Source organism: Macadamia integrifolia, unplaced genomic scaffold (genome assembly GCF_013358625.1).
Source record: "Macadamia integrifolia cultivar HAES 741 unplaced genomic scaffold, SCU_Mint_v3 scaffold2985, whole genome shotgun sequence".
Taxonomy (NCBI): Eukaryota; Viridiplantae; Streptophyta; class Magnoliopsida; order Proteales; family Proteaceae; genus Macadamia; species Macadamia integrifolia.
Window position 1 is genome coordinate 2,583 of NW_024869113.1, and position 23,315 is coordinate 25,897.

General features: G+C 38.6%; 1 protein-coding gene across 1 annotated transcript in view; it reads left to right on the forward strand.

Moving 5' to 3' along the window:
* Window positions 1–251: 251 nt before the first annotated feature.
* The window catches only part of LOC122067579 (kelch domain-containing protein 4), a gene marked incomplete at its 5' end in the record, with an annotated part of 24,688 nt that continues 1,624 nt past the window's right edge, over window positions 252–23,315 (forward strand). The window contains 11 exons of the mRNA XM_042631408.1: window positions 252–332; window positions 436–516; window positions 4,296–4,409; window positions 13,055–13,160; window positions 15,297–15,360; window positions 16,031–16,073; window positions 16,703–16,948; window positions 17,035–17,196; window positions 17,892–18,032; window positions 18,836–18,988; window positions 21,302–21,388. Of these exons, the coding sequence (XP_042487342.1) occupies window positions 252–332; window positions 436–516; window positions 4,296–4,409; window positions 13,055–13,160; window positions 15,297–15,360; window positions 16,031–16,073; window positions 16,703–16,948; window positions 17,035–17,196; window positions 17,892–18,032; window positions 18,836–18,988; window positions 21,302–21,388 (1,278 nt within the window). The remainder of the gene's footprint in view (window positions 333–435; window positions 517–4,295; window positions 4,410–13,054; window positions 13,161–15,296; window positions 15,361–16,030; window positions 16,074–16,702; window positions 16,949–17,034; window positions 17,197–17,891; window positions 18,033–18,835; window positions 18,989–21,301; window positions 21,389–23,315) is intronic.

Sequence of the window (23,315 nt, forward strand, 5' to 3'; positions counted from 1 at the left end):
TTGAATTTGGTTGCTGAAACAATACATTATTATTTTATGTCATGGTTCTATTTTGAATCAATTGAACTTTATTATTTCATATAACTAAGGAATAAAAATTTTTAAAATTTTCATGAATCAATTGAACTTTATTATTCTATTTCATGGTTCTACATTTATTAGGCAGTGAGTTAAGTAATGCTGAGTAACCTCCAAACTGTTAGGCTGTTAGCAAGGGATTTTTTAAGGTTTATCTTTGTGTTTAATGGTTGATCATTGATGGATTCATTTTTACTTTGTCTGTTTGTAGGTATTTTAATGATCTGCATGTATTTGATCTGGATCAATTCAAGGTGACATCCTCAGTTCATTTTTCTTGGTGTTTGTCACAACTTTTGATGTCTTCCTGGTTTGAAATTTGATATGTTTACTAACATCAACGATGACTTATTGTAGTGGCAAGAAATTAAACCCACGCCTGGCTGCATGTGGCCAAGTGCTAGGAGTGGTTTCCAGTTTTTTGTCTACCAAGATGAGGTGAGTTTATAATGGTCATTTATAATTATTAATATAGCAATAGATGTGTCTGATGCACCATATTCCGCTTAGATAATTTAGAGCAGCTTCTAGCATATTCTTGTTTTTGCAGACTATGATGGGGTTTGGATGGGTACTTAGTATGGGAATTTAGTGTAGGTATTGGTGATATTGTCTTATAGCGGACATTTTTGGATTTAAGATTGTCATATGTTGTAATTCTCATGTGTAGGAACTAGATTAGGGCGGTAAGATAGGTAATCTTCATTTTCTTCCCATGACTTGTTGGTTGTTATAACGATTTCCCCTTATTTTTCTGATGCCTTCTTCTTTGACACGGGAAAAGATTAAAAAAAAAGAAAAAGGATTATTGGAGGATTCTCTGTTGTGGAATTGAAGAAGCTAAAGGTTATTTTATATCTTAAATATTTTGGTAAGTTTGTATATTTATTTATCTTCTGCTATCCAGTTGGAAATCTGTTGTGAATACTGTGCATACATTAGTACTTCACTTTTTGCTCTTATTTGACTAAAATTGTATGAAAAGTTTTGTTGCATGTATCCTATGTTTTGGCCACTTTTGTAGTTTATAGCATTCCCAAATTTGCTTCTCACTGTGCATTGCTATTATGTTTTTTCTGATTGGTTTTTATTAGAGACCATTTGACCTATATATAATAACCTGATTTAGTAATAATAACCTTGTTTTGTCGTTAAGAAATTCCAGTCTTAATTTTGGGCCTGGGGTGTGAAATTCGTACCTGAATACCTCATTATTTAATGAAATTTCCCATTTTTGAAAAATTGATGATTTTATAGCTTTCATATATAAACATAACTGTAGACCATCCAGGTGCTTTTGTACAATGTACATACAATTTCAGACTCAGGTGTTAAAACTCTAAATTTTTTTTGTCTCATTGCTGCAAAAACAAGCCTTTTATAAAGGTTAAGCAATAAATATGCTTTTTATATAGTCTGGCTTCACCTTGGAGAGTTCCTCATTATTGTCTTTCAACGGTGTCAGAATTGACTGCTCCTCCTTTATCTTCTTCAGTACGCGATGCTGCTGAGTCAACTATTCCTTCCTGTTTTATTACGGGAACCAAGTTGGTCTTCATAAGACTTGCACATATTCTTGCAGGCCATCAAGCTTGGAACACGTAGTTGACATAAATGCTCCATTATTTCAGCTACCTCTAAATTATTAGCTACTAGTTCTGCCTAAAATGTTCACCCTATTTCATTGTCGTTGGCTACAACTAATTCTTCTCTGATCTGTATTCTTTGGCATTTTTAAAGCTCAAATCTGTGTTTATCCTATGGTGCCATATATGTAAACAAGAAAACACTTTCACAGAAGGGGATATTGGATGTTGGTAAAATGATAGAATTTTTGTTGAATTGTTTGACCCTGATCTGTTTAGTCCAAACCATTAAGTAGTGCATTTTTTTTTTCTTTCAAAATTTAAATTTGTTTAAATTTATTAACCAGTGACTAAGTTGGAAGATGATAAATTATCAAGGTTGTACACTTCTAGATTTTTCCTGTGATTTCCAAAAGTTGAAATAATCTACTTGAGTTGGCAATGAATATCATGCAAAACCTTATGTTTGAAGCTTGGCAGGTAAGTGAAGGAAAGGAAAATTAGGGCCCCACATCCCAGGGGAAGTAAATTGTAATGTGTATATATGTATATATTAAGTTATTTACCATAGACCATCTTCTTCTTCCAATCACAGTCTCACCTGTGAAAATTTTTTCTTTTCTTCTTCCCCAATTCTGGTCTCAGATAGTCCTTGCCCCCTGTTTCTCTCTTGCTCCCCTCCCCCATATCAGTCTCCCTTGGTTTTCTTCTTCCCTGATTGTGTCTTCAGAATGAACAGAGCTGCACATCTGCCTCCACCACCACTACTACCACCCCAGTCTCCCCTCTTTCCATGACATCTAAAGAGTCAATGAGCATAAATCATTTTTGTTCGATCGTTGAGGTTCTCTGCAAATCTAATCTTCTACTGATACCCGAGTTAGGAAAGCAAGGAGAGAGACAATTCCTCTGCAAATTTCTGATTTTAATAAGAAAGAGGATTTTGCAATGTTGATATTGGGGAAAGGCATGGTATATGAGGAATTTCTTTCCTGGACATCCAAACAAATCATGTTGACTGCAGCTAGGGAAAGTTCCTCATTGTAGCTTCCTTTCTTTCAAAACCCCTTAATGCAAGAGTAGATTACAAGAAACTACCCCAGCAATTTGTAACCCCAAACAATACAAATAGAACCAGGAAACAAAGAAATAAGACCTTCAAATAAACCCCCAAGGATACAATACCCATATAGGAGCAAAACCAGCGCAAAACACAACCCGATAGGAGAGAGAAAGACCTGCTATAGAGTTGGAGAGAGAGAGGTGCGACCAGGTCTGTAGGAGTCCGATTGAGCTGCACTCTTGGGTGTAGATAGTCCCTAGGGAGGGTACAAAAACCCCCAAAGTTGAGAGGATTTTGACGGCTGGTTGTGAAGTTACAAGCTTTCTTGATTTTCTGACTTAGGAGAAATAATTGCAGACTTCAGGAGAGAGAATCAAATCTGGTTTGTAACTTGGACAGATCTGAACTTTTGAATATTCACAACAATCGTATACTTCAACAGCAGTAACTTTAGGATAAAATAGAAAGCTTTAACCAAGAAGAAACAAAGGGAAAAGTGGGGGAGGAGCGGTTGTCTCGGCCCGGGCTTCTCACCCACAGCTATCCTGGCTGTTCTAAGCAATTGACTGCAATTATTCTTTATTCAAATCTCCCATTATGAGTACATAGACTCCTCTATTTATAGAGGGTAGAATAGCAATCAAACTACTACTAGGAGCTAGTTTCCCAATAGGACTAGACACTTCTACTGCAACTAGGAGCTAGTTTCCCAATAGGACTAGACACTCCTACTACAATTAGGAATTTAAAATTGGACTAGGAATAATAAACCTATGTGGAAAACAAATAGAGTCCTAAGACAATTTGGACTCGACATACCACTTACTCAACTCGATTGGGCCCACTAATTAATTAAAAACAACTACTAATTATTCCCCCAGCCGATGGGCCCAATTGGCCCTTATTTGTACTTAGCCACTTAGGTGGACTAAGTAGGGGTTCGGCTGGCTTCTTGGCTGGACCCTAGCCACTTAGGTGGACTAAGGCTGGACCCTTCTTCCTCTCATATTTCCTTCCATAATGTGGATCTACATCACCCCTCCTTCCTAATACGGCCCATCTGAAACATTACCTTTACATCAAATTCTTATGCTAACATGCGCAAGTTCATAGGATACCAGGTGGCTGTAAGACCAATTGCTTTTCTAAAAGTAATATTTTTTTTTCTTCTGTTACTACCATTGCACTTGTTCCATGAATGGGTTATTATTATTACGCTGATCCATTAAAATGTATTTTTAGTCCTCATGTCATTTCTATACAATTGTGCTAGCGCCTAGTACTTCGTTTTTTTAGATACCCTTGTGTGCTCCGTAGCTAGTCTCCTATCTCCTTAAATAAGATTTGGAAGCTTTATTCGTTTTTCATTATGAATTACTTATTCTTATAAACTATTGTATTCCTTCTACTGTTATTGCTTTGAATGGTTTAATGTTCTATTCGTTACCTTCTTTATTAGCTCCAGTTGTATGGTTTTCTGTTTTCTACACAATCTTAAAGTGAAATCCTCAAAGAAAAAGGAAAAAAACTAATTTCTAGATCTTTTTGGCTGCAATATTATGGTGCAGATACTTTTATATGGTGGCTATTCCAAAGAAGTATCAGATAAGAACAGCTCTGAGAAAGGAATTGTTCATTCAGATATGTGGTCCCTTGATCCGAGAACTTGGGAATGGAACAAGGTTCTTATGAATTCTTTTCTTTATTAGCTATTTCTGGTAAATAATAGGGAATTTATGTATGAAAAAAGAAGTTATAGGTTCTTATAATTTCAACTTCCTCTAGGGAAGTTTTTTCTTCCTTGGACTGTTGATGTCTTTGTCTCATATTAAAATGTTCTCTTTGTTATCAATCCAAATAAAAGGGTAATGCAATATTTAGGATTCAGTTTGCTTGGTCTCACTCTCTATTGCTCTCTTAGTTGGTTCAGATACTTTATCTTCTTTTATGAATCAGAATTGAAGTTTTCTACCATAATTATTAATGTGCAAACCCTGTTCGTTCATGTTAAGTGAGGCCTGAGAGTGCATCATCATAATTCATAATGTTATGTACTCCAGATATGTAGCTCTATATTCCATAATAGGGGTGGGGATTTTTGGGGCTGGGCGCAGCCTGGACTTAGTATCTATTATCTAATACTCATGCCCAGTCTCACGACTCTCACCCAGAGAATGGGGCAGGTCCCAGGCTGCTCCTGCTCCTTTTGCTTCTCCATCAATACAATCACACTTACCTTTCCACAATAAAAAGATTCTTTCATGTGAACAAGCTTAGTTATTTGGTTAGGTTAGTTGGTATTTTGAGGTCAAACCATTCTCAAAACAAAACCGCTTCTTTTCTTTATAAAGAGGCTACTAATAGCATAGCTGCATCTGTATTTCACTACGTCAGGAAAACTCATCTCAATTGATCGAAATGTAGGTATATAAGTATGTATATGGCATGCAAACACTGATGCATATATGTATATATTCATGTCAAGGGGCCTTCACTTGGCACAATGGTTAATACCTCAGGCTTGCAGTGTGAAGTTGTGAGTTCGAGTCCATAGAGTGGTCACTTTGTGTAAAAAATACCATAGGCTAGGACCATCTCAAATTCTCAATCCAGCCGCTCACAACCCTGCAGATGCAGAACTGCACTGGGTTAATGTCAGGCTGGGCCAATTTCTCTGGATCTTCACCTAAATCGGCTTGCCTGTTGCCATCCCTACTTTAGAAGCAAATCTCCATTCTCCAGTGTAACTGTGTTAGAATAGGCAGGGCACAGGTTTTACCTCAAATATGCATATAAAGCACTGATTTGGAATGCAAAATCCTCTCTGAATGAGATGGTGTATATTTGGCACCGTCCCAAAACACAGACACTGTCAAAATTTGTACTTTAGATGGGGTCGTCCTATTCCCCATCATCTTCAAAGGGCAGGAAGAGCCAGGAGGGTCCATTTCTTAACAGAGCTTCGTACTGGACTTTATTGAGAATACTCATAATCTATTAAAATTGAGAATACTCATAGCCTATTAAACCACCAATATCTTTATCATCACTATTAAAGAACCAAAAAAGGAAAAGAAAAAAAAAAAGAGGGTCTGTTGGTGGCAAACAGATTCAACAGGTACGCACAAAGGTGAAATTCCCAATAATTGAGATTTTTTCTAAGAGCCAGCTTCTGCCTTACAAGATTTCTGGAGTTTTTGTGACAATACCAACACAGGTTAGATGAGTTCCCAAGTATAGAAGAATGAAAAAGTAAAGAGAAGAAGAGAAGACGAACTCGAGAAGACCTACATAGCTCATGATTGTGTATGTGTGAGCTTGGCAGGCTGTATATTTTTTATTGAATGACTTAATAGAGTCATGATAGAGTACCACTTAAAGAGATAAAACTCCATGGTACTACTTGATGTAGACACCCCTGCATAACCTGCATTACAGAAGAAGGAAGAAAGCCAAGAAGAACCGGTCCAACCCAGGGTTTTGGTCCAACAAGGGTTGGAAATAAAATTAGCAGTTTACTTAGTATTTTATTTCATGCTTTTACTTTCCAGACTTGAACGTAGGAGTAGGATTTATTTCCTTGCTTTGGTTTCTTTTTTTTAGTTGTTTCCTAGTTTAGGCTAGTTTCCATTTCAGTTAAGTTTCTAATTTCATGTTCCTATTTTACCTATATATTGGCTGTAATCGATTGAAGACTTAAAGTGATTTGATTATTGAATGAAGAGGTTGAGTTTGTGCACCAGTGAAGTGTGTGATTCCCCTCCTTCCCCTTCCTACTCTGATTTTCCTTTTCTTCCCTGAGGTTCTCCATCAACTTGGTATCAGAGCTGAAGGATCCTATTCCTCCCCCATCTTTCTTCTTCCCTTCCCATTCTCTGTGTTGGTCTCCACCGAGACTGAGAACAGTTAAAAAAAAAAAAGAACCGATTCTGTCCAGAGAAGAATCGAGCCCCCTTTCTCACCGCCCCTCTCTTTCTCCCAATTTCTTTGGTCGATCCCTTTTTCTAGGGTTCCAACAACAGGAAAAAAAAAGAGAAGAAAACAACGACGAATCCTTGTGTTCTGCCAGCAGTGACAAAAAAAAAAAGAAGTCGACGAAGAAGAAGAAGAGAAGGCGAGAAGAGAGAGAGAGATGGAGACATACCTGTCGATCTAGCCCTTCCATCTCCGCGAGTCGCTTCCAAGCAGTGAAGACCTCCTTTGTCACCATCGGCTCTCAGGGTTCATCCCTCCTCACGTCGGTTCCCCTCAACCAGACCTACGAAACCCCCCTTCGTTGGTTTCGCCTTTGGATACTCATCGCTGATACTTCTACTTCACTCCATCTCTGTTGGTGATGGTACCCTTCCATTGAATCTCCTTTTTTTATTTTATTTTCTGATTTCCCACATTACCCCTCTTTTATCTTTTAATTTCTTCTATCCCTCATTTTTTCTTATTTACATTTAGACCCCTGCCCCACACTTGATATCCTTTGTGGTTTAAATTGAATTTCACATAATTGCAATTTTGCCCTTCCAAAAAAAAAGTTATTTACTATTCTACCATTATTCTTGAGTGCTATTTTGTTAATCATCACCATCGTAACCAATAGTGAAGTTGTTCAACAGTTGAACTTTTATAAAGGAGAAACTGATACAAAAATTGATGCTCTCACTACCATGGTCATGTCCCTTAAGACAATGGTGGAATCTATGCAAGTTTCTATGGGATCCATACAAGTTTCTATTGATCGTTTGGTGGCAGCAGATAAAGGAAAGAGTCCCAGTCAATCTGGGGATTCTTCCAACACCACTCCACAGGATCCGTCAGTAACACTACCACCACCGCCACCACATCATACACCACCACCACCATCACCACCACCACCATCACCACCTCCACCAACATATGGAACCGGTAGACATGATGATGGAGCAGAAAGAATAGCAAAATTGGATGTCCTTGATTTTTATGGAGACAATAATCCAGAATTGTACCTTGACTGGATTCATAGCTTAGATACATTCTTTAGATGGTACGGGTTGACTAAGGCTCGAAAGTTCCTATTTGCAGAAGCCAAACTGAAAGGCATGGCCCGAGTCTGGTGGGTCAAGCAACAACAACAGAACCGAACCTGAGGCATTGGTTTGGTCACTACTTGAGCTGAAATGTATGAAGTCATGAACCGACGATTCTTGCCTTCTGATTACAAGCAACACATGCATCTCAAGTTTGCACAGTTGAAACAAGAGAATTTGATCGTTGAAGAGTATGTTGTTAGATTTTATTATTTGGCCACTCGTTCTGACTTTGAGTGGGATGAAGAAGTATTAGTGGCACAATTTCGCAATGGTTTGCCCCCTCAACTTAGTGCTGCCCTTGCATCTAGTCGATTGCCTACCATGGAAGACGCCGTACAAGTAGCATATCAGGTTGAGGAAAGTCTGAAATGCCCATACAACCGGAGAAATTTTTTAGATACTTTTTCTCGAGGTACTAGTTCCGTTTTGCAACAGTCTCCTACCCAAGAGAGGTCATCTAGCAAACCACAGGCTAGTGCTACATCTATGGCCTTTTCACGACCTAGTCGGCCATATTTTCCACCTCGACATGTTTCTGAAATGTCATCTTCATGGCCTACTCGCCTATACTCACCCTCTCGGCGTGGTTCAGATAAACCTTATGATTTTTCCAAATTTACAGTTCGGTGCTACTCATGCCATGGATTTGGACATATCAGTGCCCAATGTCCCAGCCGTTTGGTTGCTTTTATTGATAAGGATTCTCCTATACCATATATTCCCAAAGAGCAACTTGGTTCTATCACGGTTGATTTAAGAGAAGAGCGTGCGCCAGGTGAAGTCTGACACTCTCAGTGACAGAGACCAACATCCTTTTTATGTCATTCGTCATGTGTTGACCACTCAGAAGGCCACTGACAATGAAGATTGGCGCCGCAGTAGTATTTTTTAGACTCGTGTGAAGTGTAATGACCAGTTGCTAACCTTGGTCATTGATGGAGGTAGTTACACTAATGTTGTCTCTGAAGACGCTATTCGTAAGCTGGGATTGAATACAAAACCACATCCTAATCCTTACAAGGTTGCTTGGGTGAACAACACTAGTCTCAAAATCACCGATAAGTGCTTGGTCACATATTCTATTGGTGGATTTAAGGATACAGTCCAATGCGATGTCCTCCCTCTGAAGGTGTGCCATATCCTTTTTGGTCGACTTTGGTTGTTTGACTAGAAAGTACAGCATTGTGGCTATGCCAATACCTATGCCTTCAAGCATGCCAACAAGACTATGAAGTTTCATCCTGCCAAAGATCTCCCTGAAATTAAGCTCAAGATGGTGGGATCGTTCCTCATTCATCGTATTCCTTCAAACGGTCTCTTCGGTCCTTTCCCTAACTCGACGGAGTTGAGTTCTTTTCAGAGGAGGAGAGTTGATGTAGATACGGCTGTCCTTACCTAGTTGGACCAGCATGACCGGCTTTGGAAGCCAAGAGCCAAGAAGAACCGGTCCAACCCAGGGTTTTGGTCCAACAAGGGTTGGAAATAAAATTAACAGTTTACTGAGTATTTTATTTCATGCTTTTACTTTCCAGTCTTGAATGTAGGAGTAGGATTTATTTCCTTGCTTTGGTTTCTTTTTTATGGTTGTTTCCTAGTTTAGGCTAGTTTCCATTTCAGTTAAGTTTCTAATTTCATGTTCCTATTTTCCTATATATTGGCTGTAATCGATTGAAGACTTAAAGTGATTTGATTATTGAATGAAGAGGTTGAGTTTGTGCACTAGTGAAGTGTGTGATTCCCCTCCTTCCCCTTCCTACACTGATTTTTTTTTTCCTCCCTAAGGTTCTCCATCAATGGTACTACTTGATGTAGACACCCCTGCATAACCTGCATTACGGAAGAAGGAAGAAAGCCAGCCAGCCAGCCAGCCCAGCCAGCCCAACCAGCCCAACCAGCCCTTGGACTGATCAAGCCAGCTAGGCCTGGCCCCAGTTTTGCACCTATGCTGGTCCACTCTTGCAGCCATCGAACCAGCATACAGGCCCTTGAATAGTGCATAATTTACTTCCCTAATTGGTCTTCTAGAAGAGCCTTCAAGCAGCCATAGATCCAGCTTAGCAGCAGCCTTTCCAGAAGCTTTTTTTTGTGTCCTGCAATTGGGTATACAACTGTAATTTGTCTTCTTATGTTTGACCAGTCAAACTTTAAGTTAGACAAGTCGAGTATTCTTCTAGAAGATCCTTCTAGTGTCTTTTATGTTTCTTAGTCTACAAGTCAATAGTTAGTTACCAAAACATGTTAATTTCCTTTTTCATGTTAGTTTCCTAATTGGTATGTTTCTATGTTGTAAGGCTGTGTCCTCTCTCTAAAAGAGAGATTGCTGTACCAATTTCACAATTAATGAATAACTATTGATTTGCAGCCAATGCTTGCTCCAAACTTCTTGAGAGAGGATGATCAACAACTGAGATAGTTGTGGGTGAGAAGTCCAGGCTGAGATAGTCATTATCCCGCTCATAGGTATCCCACTCCATCCTTCTCTTCTTGTTTGATCACTGTGAGGTAGTGTTTTGAGTGTAATCTCCTGCTTATTTGAAGACCTGAATATCATTGGAAGATCAGCTGAAGACCTGCCAGAGATCAGAAATCGATTCGCTGTCAGGGTTTTCCCTTCCCATCGGTAGCATCAAGGGCCACCTTCGACCAAGGATTCTGGGCTGTTGGAGCCCTCCTGTGGAAGCCACAGGGCTCTCTCTTCTGTTCTGATGAAACCCTAGTTCAGCCAGGGTATGTTACTGCCTTGCTCCAGCCGATCTGAAGACAATCTTTGGGGGTTCTTCTAACCTCATTACCAGCCTCAATTGACCAGGTGTGGAAGTTCTAAAACCCTTAATTCTTTGTGACTCCTAATTCAGTCTTTTTCCATCTCTGTGAAGACTTTCTTTTGTTCCCTGATCTGAAATCAGCTCTGGTTATTGGTGTGGAGTGTGTAACTATTATGGTTGTTTGCCTAGGGTGAACCAACCTTACATCACTACTACTACTACTACTAGTTACATGGCACCACAAATACTAAACAACACCAAGTATTGTGAAGTATCATCAAAGCTACTAAACTGCACCATGACTAGAACTTTAACAGGTATGTAAGGGTGGCTCTCTAAAGCACCTTTATCATTTTCCAAAGTGAACAGCAAAGGAAAAGACTCTATTAGTGGCTGGTCCCCACACAATTTGTCTTTCTAGTACCTGACCTGAGTACCATTTACCTCCTGATTTCTTGTCCTGTCTCTTGGAAGTTATGTGCTTCATAATGCCTTCCGAAAGGCCCAGTCTGTGGCTGGGCTGCGGTGTAAGCAAGGTTTTCAAACTCAAACTCTGCAGTGGGATCAGCCTCCAAGGATTGCAATCTGAAACCCTCTGATCTCCAGTTCAGATTGGCCGGAAATCATACAGAATTGACTGGAATCAGTTAGAAACACCAAAAATAGGATTAGGAAGGGAAAGTACAGATTTCCTTAGATCTCAGATTTTGGGAGTTCTTTACTCAAAACTCTTGTTTTGGCCACTTTAATGTACAATGCCTGTCTGGCTGTCTCTCTAGTTTTTCTTATGCTCTACTATATCCAACTAACTTGATGTAGATTGATTCTTGGGCTTGAAGTATAGCCGCAAGAGTCATCAAGGGACTGGTCCATAAACCACCTAAAGTGGCCAGACCATAGGGCAAACCAGCCATGGCTGGTTGTTTTTGGCTTTGGTATCTTTGGTTATTTTTTTTCCTTTTTGTATTTTGAGTCTTTTATTTACTTAGTCAAGACTATGTTTGACTATAGTTGCTTAGGAAACAAGAATCTTCCTTGTAAAAGGCTTCTAGTTTCTTTCCTTTATTGTACTTTCTAATTTTAGTTTTAGGAAAGTTTCTTGCTATGTGTACAAGGGGACCTTATAGTCTCCCCCTCGATTCAATGAATGAGGACTTTGCCTGGTTTGTGCAATGAGAATCTGTGAGAGGCAGTGAGGCAGGAGACCTTTGGGTGAGATACCCTTGGCTAAGATAGCCATTATCCTTTTCCCTTCTTCTTCCCCAATTGGTTCCCTGTTTTTCCCCTTTGCCTGAGTTCTGGTTCCTGATCTGCCAATATTTTTTTGAGTTATTGCCAAGCTGCTGTGGAATATTACTGCTGTTGAAGGAAACCCTTTTCCCCATCTGCGATACTGTTTTTTAAGGTTGCTTGCTGAAACCTTCAGGGTCATCGATCTCCCAGTTTCACCATCAGAATCCGCCCAACTTTGGAGGACAGAATCCGCCCAACTTTGGAGGACAGAATCCCATCATAGGGAACCCCACTCGATTGGGTTGTTGGCCTGTTCTGAGACTTGGTGTACTGTTTATCAGAAATCTCCAAATTAGCCCTAAATCAAGAATCTGTACAACTCAGATTTGGGCCATCAGTTCTACCTGAGTTTTTGAGGGCTGAACCCATCCATACCTCCCTACATTCGATGGTAATTGCACCCCCATTCACCTTGTGTTGCTATGCTTCTTAAATGCAACTTATTTTCCGATTTTCGAGCCCTAATCTTGATCTGCGACAGGGGTTTATAGCTGCTGCCTATTGTTCTATTTGGGCTGGGGTTTTTTGTTATATTTGTTAGGTATTGTTGGGAGTTCTAAGGCTTGAAATAACCTATTGTTACCTACTGTTGAGTATATATATATATATATATATACTGATATCAGATCTGAACCAGTACCTGTTTTGGGTTTAAACTTGGATTTTATGCTCTCGATATCCGATCTTAGCAAATTCTTTTTCCTTTTCCCTCGTGTAGACCCTTGCTATCTTTCTGTATAACCTTTCCCACCCTTTCAAAGCAATGTAAAGGGCCCTTCACCGTAGAAACTTTGACTTGGGGAAAAAGAAGGGACCCAGCCAAACCTAGTGAAACCACATGACATTATTGGACTCATAAAATATCCCTATAAACAACGAGATTTTCAAAACAACCTTTACGTGGACCCCACAGGAGCTTGGAATCGCTCTCCTTTCCTATTGTTTTTATAACTGCCAGAAAAAAGACAACCTTGTATCTGTACATAGGCTCATAACCCCAGTAAACGCATAATGCTAGAGTCTAGAAATGATTGACTTTCACATAATGTACTCTACAACAATCGCAACACATCTTAATTTATTTCCAGCTTTAGATTCGTAGAATATACCCCTTTAAATACTACATTATTGGTTTCATGAGATTCCTTTGTCTTATCATTTATTTCAGCTGATAACGCTATTTCTTATCATTGGCTCATTGCATAGGTGAAGAAAAGTGGGATGCCTCCTGGACCTCGTGCTGGATTTTCTATGTGCGTACACAAGAAGAGGGCTTTGCTATTCGGGGGTGTAGTAGATATGGAAATGAAAGGTCAGTATTTTCTTTTACTTGTGTCTTGAGACCCCTCCTTCAGTGCTCACATATGTGGCAATTTTAGGAGATCACAAATATTTGGACCCCTCTGGTGAGTTATCATGCTCATTATCAATAGATGCTCACTTGGTAGAGGAGTTCCTCCATTTCTACTGGTCGGATGCAGATCCTTGGAGATTTTTCCATCTAATCAGGCATTTGCTCAATTCTTGGTGTTCCCATATGAATATCTCATTCCAGTGTCTAACTGGGTGATTACTGATGATCTGTCTAACTGGATGATTATTGGACCTAGAATTTGTTCTTGGTTGTTCATTCCTTTGTAGGACATTGGATAGTGTCCTTTTGGCCTAATCATGCTATTTGCATTTGTTTTGTCTTGGGGTATCTGTTTTTCTATGTTTTTCGTGGCCTCTTGGCTGGTTCGATTTTGAGTAGCCTTGAGCTACACATGGGTGGGCTGGGCCAGGCCAAAATTAGCCGAGCCCTAAAAAAATGACATTTGGCCAGTGATGTCAGGCTTGGGTGATGCTTGGGATGGCTGGATGGACCATGCTTAGGCTGGACTGATGGCCCTATAGTCCTAGACCTCAACACTCCCATTTGATTGTCAAATTTTCATTTCTTTTCCTCTTCTTTTCACTTTGAAATTTAATTACTATGGGAAAATGTTACTTTGCACAGCCGGCTGGCCCAGTTGTGCAACATGAAAGGATGATGCGGTGATTCCAACTGTTGGGTTGGTAGGTCTGGAGTGGTCACTTGTTGAATTTTATAATGCAACAAAAAATTCCTGATTTATTGGCATTTTGCGTTGTATTTTCTGCTGTTTCATTTATTTTCAACCATTTTTCAGAAGCTCAATTTTTTTTATTGATCTCCAAAGCTTAATGTTTCCATGTGGCAATTATGTTGGGGCTGAAACTTAACATGCAAGCAGGGGACCTTTGACCATACTACTGATCTACCACATGGAAAATATTAGGCAGTACTAGAAGCCCTTCTGGTGTGGTTCATATAGGAAAACTGAGACCTTTGCTATATGTTTTGTTATACATTGTAACCTTTTACATAATGTATAATAATCTAAACATAAAGGAGTAATAGGCTTGGGCCGGGCTCAAGCTAGGCCAGGGTCAAATCCATCCCCATCTAAACTTCAATTTGGACCTCAAAACATTGGATTTGGAGGGCTATTTTTTAGGTGGACTTGGGTTGAGCGCATCCTGATCTGGACCAATGTGCTTCTTTGTGCGTTCCAATCTTGCGTCTTACTTTGATTAAGATCCTGTTATTATCAGAGAAAAAAGTCGTCTTTGAAGATTAAAACTTCTTTACTTATTGAAACAAAGATTAAAGGGATGCTGTCCCTCGCCACGACAATGTCTTGTCATTAATGAACAAAATATAGAAAGGCTCACCACTCACTAGTCTTAAATGTGTTTATGTTGGTAATGCTTAGTTGAGTTAATTTGAGTTTATTCTGGTGAGCACAAATCTACAAAGACACCTCCTCACTGGATGAAAAAAAAACGATTGGACCAAATGGGCTACCAGGCCAACCCAGTCTAGGACAACCTTTATTACTAAAGCCAAATGCAGCAAAACCCCTGTAGTACCTGGTTCTTTTAGCTGATTAATTATGTATTACTAACTGAAACTCAGGCATATATAACTATAACTAGCAACAAATCGATGCCACATGTACTACACTTTCGTTTTTCCTATTTTCTATTTTCCCCTTTTCAATTGTATGGTGGTCAAATGAGATGATTCAGACATGCCCAATAGAGACCAACAAATATACCAGTATGGGGTGATTTGTGCCAAATGAAAATGGACATGGGGAGGGCTGAAACCAGTCTGTGTTGAAGTATTGTGGGAGGGCTTGAATGATCACAATTAGCCAGCTGCTATGCCTTTAAATAGAGTGGAATGGGAAAACAAGGTTGTTCCGTTGGTTAAGCCAACCCTTTTTAGATGTGTTAGGCTTAGTTGGGTTGAGTTGAGTCAAGTTTATCACATACTAATGTTTCTTCTAATCATTATGAATTATGGATTGATAGCAATATTTAAAATTCTTATATGTATGATTTTGTATCCTCATTGTGACTTTGCATGTTATTTGTGCAGGTGATGTGTTAATGAGTTTATTCTTGAATGAGCTTTATGGCTTCCAGTTAGACACCCGTCGATGGTGTGTTACTCTATTTCATCTCTTCTTTATTTATCAAATGGAAAAAGCTATTGCGTTTGAAATGTTCTTCAATGTTAGAGTCAACTTTTCTTTGAACACGTTTATGTTGACTTCTTTTGCATTTCTCTGTGATTTGTATTATGTGGTCCTTCTAGGCCACAGGCTTAAAAGATTTGTACACCATGGGTTGTACAGAAAATCAGTGAAGCATTGCCTTGAGGCAGCATTTATGTCTTTACTTTCCTACTCTGTTTTTGCTTTAAGGAAGCATGCTGTCTTTCATTGTTACCATACGATCAGATAGTCACAGTGCCTATTTCTTGTAGTCAAAATCAGTGGAATGGTTCATTAGATCCTGAAATTGCCTGCAAAAACATAAATTACTGATAGGTTTTCACTTATTAACTCTATATCCTCGTTATTTCATCTTCTATTTTTCTTTCTCATTTCTTATGGCCCTTTACATAGTAGGAGAGAACCACAGTGTTGGTTTCCTGTACAAAATGTGGAAAGTAACTATAGAACTTGCATGTCCAAATGGGATATACAATTGAAGCATTCAAACTTGAAACCCATTTGCAATTCCACTGCATATGACGGACGAACAATATTTTCTTACTCTTTTCCTTTATTCCCTCCAAGACAAATCTCATTTCTGCTTTTGGTGTAGGTACCCACTAGAGTTAAGGAAGGAGAAGTCAACTAAAGATAAGGTAATACATAAATTTTTCATTGTGCTCTGTTTTGTGCTTGTGTTGGAGTTAAGTGATGCTATCTGTTAATAACACATGATGCTGAATCTTTTCCCCACTTATTTTTGGTCACACAAAATTGATTTGCAATTAATTGGAGTATTGGGGGGTGGGGGATAAGTGAGGGGAAGGGTGAAGGTAGGACTCTATTTCTTGTCTTGGCTACAGCAAGCCCAAGACTTCACCTGCTGTTCTAGCTGGCATCTTCAATCTTTCCCCACTTGGAGAGGGGTGGGGGGGGGTGAGTTCTGTTTAGGCTTACTCGATGAATCTGAGCACTCTTATTTATGCTTTTCTCTAACAGTTACTTGGGTCTAATGTATTTGGTGAGCCATTCAAGTTGTCTTTGTATTCCCTCAGAAGCTTATGATAGGCCTGACAAATACTGGTCATTGTTGTACACTAGAGAGAACTTTAATGGATTTTAATATAGGATTACGAGAACGAATTAAGGCACTCTTTTATCATGTCATTTTCATTTTTTTGGCTTGTTCTCACAAACTTTTGGTTCAAACACAAATAGGGCTATACAAAATCATTTACTAATTCTAACTTTATGGTTTCATGGCACGTTGATTTGGCTTTTACAGACAAAAAAGAGGTCAGAACAAGATAGTAATGGTTGCTCTACTGACAATAAGAATAATCTGGTTGACCTAGAAGATCGAGGAGCAAATGAAATGCATGAAGACTCAGATAACTATGAAGAAGCACTCAATGCGGAAAGTGGCATTAATGAAACATCTCATCATATGACGAGGAATCTTACCATTGATGATAAAATGCCTCGTGAAAATATTGTTAGTTCCGATCAGAAAACATTCACTGCATATGAGGTTGGTTGTATTGCATTTAAAATGATATGATGTCTTGCATTTTTCTCTCTTTAATAATTGATTTGCAATTCCATTGCAACTTTTAGGTGGTGAAACCTTGTGGACGTATCAATTCTTGCATGGTTGTGGGGAAAGATACATTATACATTTATGGGGGCATGATGGAGGTCAGAGATCGAGAAGTTTCACTTGATGATCTCTACACTCTTAATCTCAGCAAACTTGATGAGTGGAAGTGCCTGATACCGGTTTGTTGCATTTCTCTTGCTTCTGTGCTTAAGATTGAGATGGGCATATTTTTCTATGGGCAAATACTTCATGAAGCGTGTTTTCAATATGGATGTGTTTTTCACCACCAGATGAAATTTATTTAGCCCTGGTACCCGCTTATGTATTCATGGGGTCCTTCACATTCTTTGAAATAATTACAGCTTACTTGAACATAAAACATGCTCTCTAGATTACTTGTCTTTCCTTTTCCTCACACTGTATGGCAGGAAAGAAACTGAGAAATTCTTGAACATTCCAAATGTTAAATATGTTGGTTACCAATGCCTATGGCATCTCATCTGAAGCTCTAAATTGATATTTTATCCTAGGCTGTTTAGTTCTTCTATTTATGGAAAATGAACACCTACATATTATAGGCTTTTATTCTGACTTTTAATGTTAGTATGTTACATTTCCCTTAAAGGGGTTGTTTCCTGTTATTACACCTCATATTTTTTAAAAGTTACTGCAATTATTCTGGTCTAACACTTTAACCCGAGAGCCGGCTTGAGATGAATAACCCATACAATTGATTTTTTTTTTCCCATGTTTTATTGACCTTTTCACAATGTGAGCAACATGGTAACTGAACTAGTAAGGTTAGATGGAACTTTGAAGTTGTAGGTAATGGGAGTCTTGACTTTTTTTTTTCCTTTTGATTGTATAACACCAGGCATCTGAATCTGAATGGTTAGAAGCTTCAGAGGATGAAGATGAGGATGAGGATGGGGATGAGGATGATACAGAAGATGGAGAAAGCAATAGTGGGAGCGACAGTGATGAAACAGATGATGACATTGACAACAATCTTGAGGTACCGCCCTTATTTCCAAATAAAAGATAGCTTGAAGACATTATAAATTTATTTGTTTCCTTCTAAAAGGTGGATTTCCTACGAAACAAGTTCAAGTAGACCTCCATTGTTATTTTCTTCTCTTCTAATATTTCAAACATGAAAGGTGCTTTATTTGAAAAGGTAATATCAAAGTTGTTTTATGTTAGGAATCATTCTCTGACTTGTTGCATAGTTCGTCAAACTATTATTGTGATGCTGTAATTTGGAAAAAGCTCGTTCTTCTGATTTTCCTATAATTTGTGGAAACGGACAAATTTGTGTGTCAATAAAGATCCTGGAATGTTGGACTCAGAAACCTTATGATATGCAAAAATGTGAACACAGCTCTGTATGTTTGACTGATCATTTATGCTTGGCATATATTCGAAATATCTGCAAGAAATAGCACTCCACATTCCTACTCAAAAGGTTTAAGGAGTCCTTAACTTGGGGCCTGTTTGAGGCATAGATTAAGAAAAAGGAAATTACATTACTTGCTGGTCTTAGATGTATCATATCATATGTAGATGAAAGATGGAGCACAAACATAGTCCAGTATTTTTTTGGCATATTGAATCCCGCAAGAGCTTCATTGATCCTACTAGGGTGTTTCATTTTGATTGTCGTTCTCCATGTGAAAGTTAATTATCCATGTAAAATTTGTCAAAAAAATGAATATTTTTCTGTGTGATATGGATGTTTTGACTTTCTCTAATATTTCTTGAACTAACCTCTGCCTTTTCATTGATTGTTTCTGACATATTCTACCCTTGCATGAAAAGCCTGTGAAAGATGTTGCAAAATCAATTGATGTGGGAGATGCTGTTGCCATATTGAAGGGTGGGGGAAAAAATCTCCGCAGAAAGGAGAAACGAGCAAGGATAGAACAGATCAGGGCCAATCTTGGCCTCTCAGATTCACAGAGGACTCCAATGGTATTTTCTCTTTTTCCACTCTGCCAGAAATTCTGTTTTCTGGAGATTTGCTTGACCATACATTTTGTAAAAAATTGTGCCCATCCAATTTCATTACATGTATATGGGATGAGATTGGAGAGACCATCAAGTCTACTGTTTGGGAAGGTAAAAATATGTTTATGATAGCAAAAATCAATGGTTCAGGCATGCAGAAGCAGATGCTGTATAGTACTATAGTTATCAATGGCTTGTCTACATGTCATTGATGCATATTTACACCTAACTCTCTCTCTCTCTCTCTCTCTCTCTCTCTCTCTCTTCTTCTTCTTCTTCTTTCTTTCTTTCTTTCTTTTCTTTTCTCCTTTTTTTTTTTTTGTCAAGGACTTGCTATAAAGTCTCTTTTCTTATTAATTCTTATTTCAATGTGGTGACTGTCTAGTTATTTTTTTCCCTCTGAAACTGTCCTCCATTAAGAACTTGTGAGGTTTAGATTTCTCAATCAATATTAGCCAAATTGTCAGACCTGATGTGTTTCCTGTAGCTGGCCTAGATGAATATCTCTGAGACTCTCACCATTACCGTCAAACATAAATTAATAATAAGATATGTCTTTGACCTTTAGAACAGAGGTAAATTGAGGAGCAGAAATACATAAAAATGTTCATGCCTGCCTATGAATTTGCGTTTGTTCCCAAATATCTTGGGTGGTATTACATCATATCTTGAGTGCACAAGATGCATTAATTAAGATTACAACTGAACTGTTCATTTTAAACTTTGGAAGGCGACCTTTATAAACCTAACAATCAAGAAGCCGGCTTGACCATCAGGTATTGGAATCTAATGCCAGTGAAGTTGGTAGTGCTAGACTGAATCCTACTGTCTGCAATAAATACACTCAGCTTAAACTTCAATACTGTAATCTAATTCCTGTCGATTTTATCCTTTTAATGATCATTAAGATGAATATCCCCAAGAATGTTTTCATCATATGGTCGTGCCAAGGAAAAGGAAAATATATTGAACTTGAAGCATTGGCCGGAAGAATTTCTCACTTAAATAGACAGTTTTCAAATTCTTCCATGCTCTTTGAGATTATTACTGAAGCATTTTCCTTCTTTCAGAAATTATTTTTTAACTTCAATAGCCTTCATAAATAAAGGAGGACTGTAAGTACTTTCTCCCCACTTTCACGTACCAACTCTGTCCAATTAAATCTCTTCTAAGTAAAAAGGGGCATACCCAATGCACGAGGCTCCCACCGCTGCGGGGTCTGGGGAGGGTCATAATTTACACAGCCTTACCCCCGCTTCGCGTAGAGGCTGTTTCCCAAATCCCAACTCGAACCCACAACCACTATATCTCTTCTTAGTATAAAAGAAAAAAAGAATCTCTTCTTTTCCAAGTATTTGATGTAGTGTATATAGTTGTCAAGGCATCGCCTAGGTGTCCAGGTGGCTTTGTCTGGACTGGCCCTTGTTGGTGGTGCCTTAAATCCCCCCCTGCCCCCTCGATCACCTTGGTTTGCCTAGGAAGCGTGACAATTATTGTGCATAGATCTAGTGCCATCCTTGAATTGTTTTTCTTAAATTGGGATGTTTTTCATTCATTGCTATTTCAACTTGTCTAATGAGATTCTTTGCATAGTTGTCATGGCGAAGTTACCAAGGCATTGAGGGGGCCTGGATGCAAGGCGACAACTTGACTACTATTTCTTTGTTTGATGAAGGAAAAAAGATTTAGAAAAGTTTTTGACCTTGAACATCTTGTGTTCAAATTTTTAGTTGAACCATAGATTTCTGTGCTGATTTATTATGAATGAATATTTTTGCAATCTCCAATAGGTAGTCTCAAATGGCCTTAGTCCTGAGAGAAGTCTCAGCCATAGAGATGTTACAAGAAGCGTCATTTGACTCATTTCAAAGCCTTCAAAATTTTCTACTGCAAATGTTGGTAGATGAAACATACAGACTGGCAGCATATGTTTCCATGTAACAAATTCATTTAGTTTGTTGTTATTTTTTCAATTTTCTGCTCTTGTGCATTTACCAGATATACTGGAATGCTACAAATCTCTCATTAAATATATTAAAATATTTTCTGTGTTTGACTTTATTTCAGTATAGACCTAGAAGCAGTTTGGTTTCCAATACCAGTGCTTTAATGGCTACAGCTCCATTGTAATGACAAACTTAAGATCATGCATGGATCTTACTGTTTGGGCTTTACATTTTTCACTTAAATGTGGTTGTGGAATCAATATTTAATGTTGTGTACTTCGTGTTTCGTATATTTCATTTATTAATTGTCGCCTTGGACATCACTGTGAAGCCTGGAGAATCTTTGAAGGATTTTTTTAGACGGACGAATTTGTATTGGCAAATGGCAGCCCATGAGCACACTCAACACACTGGAAAGGTCAGTTTTCCCTTGTCGAAGTTCATCAAATTGTATTTGTGGCTACTTTTATTTATTTTTTAAGCTCCCTAGAAATAAATCATTGGTTATTTGTGATTTGAAGCTATAGAATATAGACATTTGTCTGCGGTTTAGCTTACTGAACAACGTAAGGATGTCATGAGGCTTTTACTTTATGTTGTATTACTTTTAAGGACCACATAAATCTCTGGTCATATGATTGGTCATGTGCTGCTTGCGGAATATCTTGTATTGCTTTTTTTCTTTAAGCAGTTAGTGAGCTTGGAATTAATTCAGCAAAGAAAGATATTCGGGATTGATGCTGTCCCAATTTCAAGGAACCTTCTGGAGCTTTGGGATATATATATATATATATATATGGGGTTTTGGTGGGGGGGGGGGTTGCAGTTGTAACTGTACTGAGAAGAATTTTAAGTGATCAAGTGGTTGTTAGATGCCCATTTCAGCAGTCAAGATCTTTGAAAGATTGAAAAAGGACTTTTTATGGAATTGAGTGGAGAATGAATAATATCTTATGGTCGACTCAGCAGACCGTGCTTTCCTAAACGATCTAGGGCTTTGGGCATTAAGCCTTTCCTGAAAGCGTGAGCAAGTATGGTTTACAGACTCCAGTTCTGGCTGGAGAAGGGGACCAAGGAAGTTGTGGGGAGAAATATTTGCTAGTAGGTATGATACTATGATGTCAGACCTCTTAATTAGAAATTTAGGGACAAGGATCCCAGTTACAGCTGAGCCCCTGAAAGGGCTTCCAGAAGGTACAGTGGAATTTCATAATCCTTTGGAGGTTTGGTTGGGGACTGGATATGGTTTGGGAGTTTCTTAGAGGCATGGATTAACAATAACAGAGTGATTATTCACATCTGTCATGAAGATTAGCCTGGAAAGTAGTTCAGGTCCAAAGACATCGTCCGCATTTCACTGAGGTGGAGTCCATTTTTAGCTTTTCTGAGAAGTTGGACAGGGGCTGGCATATCCCTGAAAGAGGATGGCTGCATTTGAGAGAGAGAGATATGAAGGTTGTTTCTTTTGTAGTTCTCTTTCCTTTTGAAGGCTTAGGTAGTGGCACCCTTTATGGTGAAATTTGGAGACTTCACATTGCGTCATGTGTATCTTTGGGATTGTCAAGTTGTGAAGTAATTTTTTAGAACTTCTCATTTTGGTGGTCATAAGTTGTCAAAGACTTCAAAGGATCATATTTAACCTTCAAAACTCAATATGATGGATCTATCTGCTATACTGCAATCTTGTATCAACTTGTGTACTGCAGACTGCAGTATGTGTATGTCTCTGGACTGGGTTGTTTCCTTGTAGATGCGGCTTTGCCTTTCCATTTTCTTCAACAAATGTACTAGTTTAGAAGGAAAAAAAAGTAATGATGGGAGCAATTTCATGATCCTTATCCTTCTGAGGGGTATGTTTTTTTGCTTCATTTTGTATGAAGTTGTGAAGCAATTAGCCACTGTAAGAATAATTTATTCAGAAAATAGTAAACCTTGTTCTGAGAATGGAAGAAAACGACTTCTCGTGAGTTCAATAATCTCAGTGCCAAATACTGACTGGAGAGAGAAGTAATGTGATTTCTCATGGAACAGTCTGAAGAGAAGAAAAATGTCATAGTAGACTACCTCACTTTTGGATCTGATTTCTTCTTTGCATCTAGTTTTCTTTTTTATAATGCAAAGACAGTGGCCTGTAATGGATTTGGGTGGTCATTGAAAAAATGACTTGGTATCTTAGTGGTCCATTTTTAGAAAATTTTAGTATGGACAACACTATTGACATGATAATGTATCTGATGTGGATCAATTGATGGGAAGGTGGGAGAGAGAGAGATTGACCTGCCCGAGAAGAAAGAGAGGAGAAAACCCAAATCCTTTTTTTTTTTTTTTTTGGGGGGGGGGGGGGG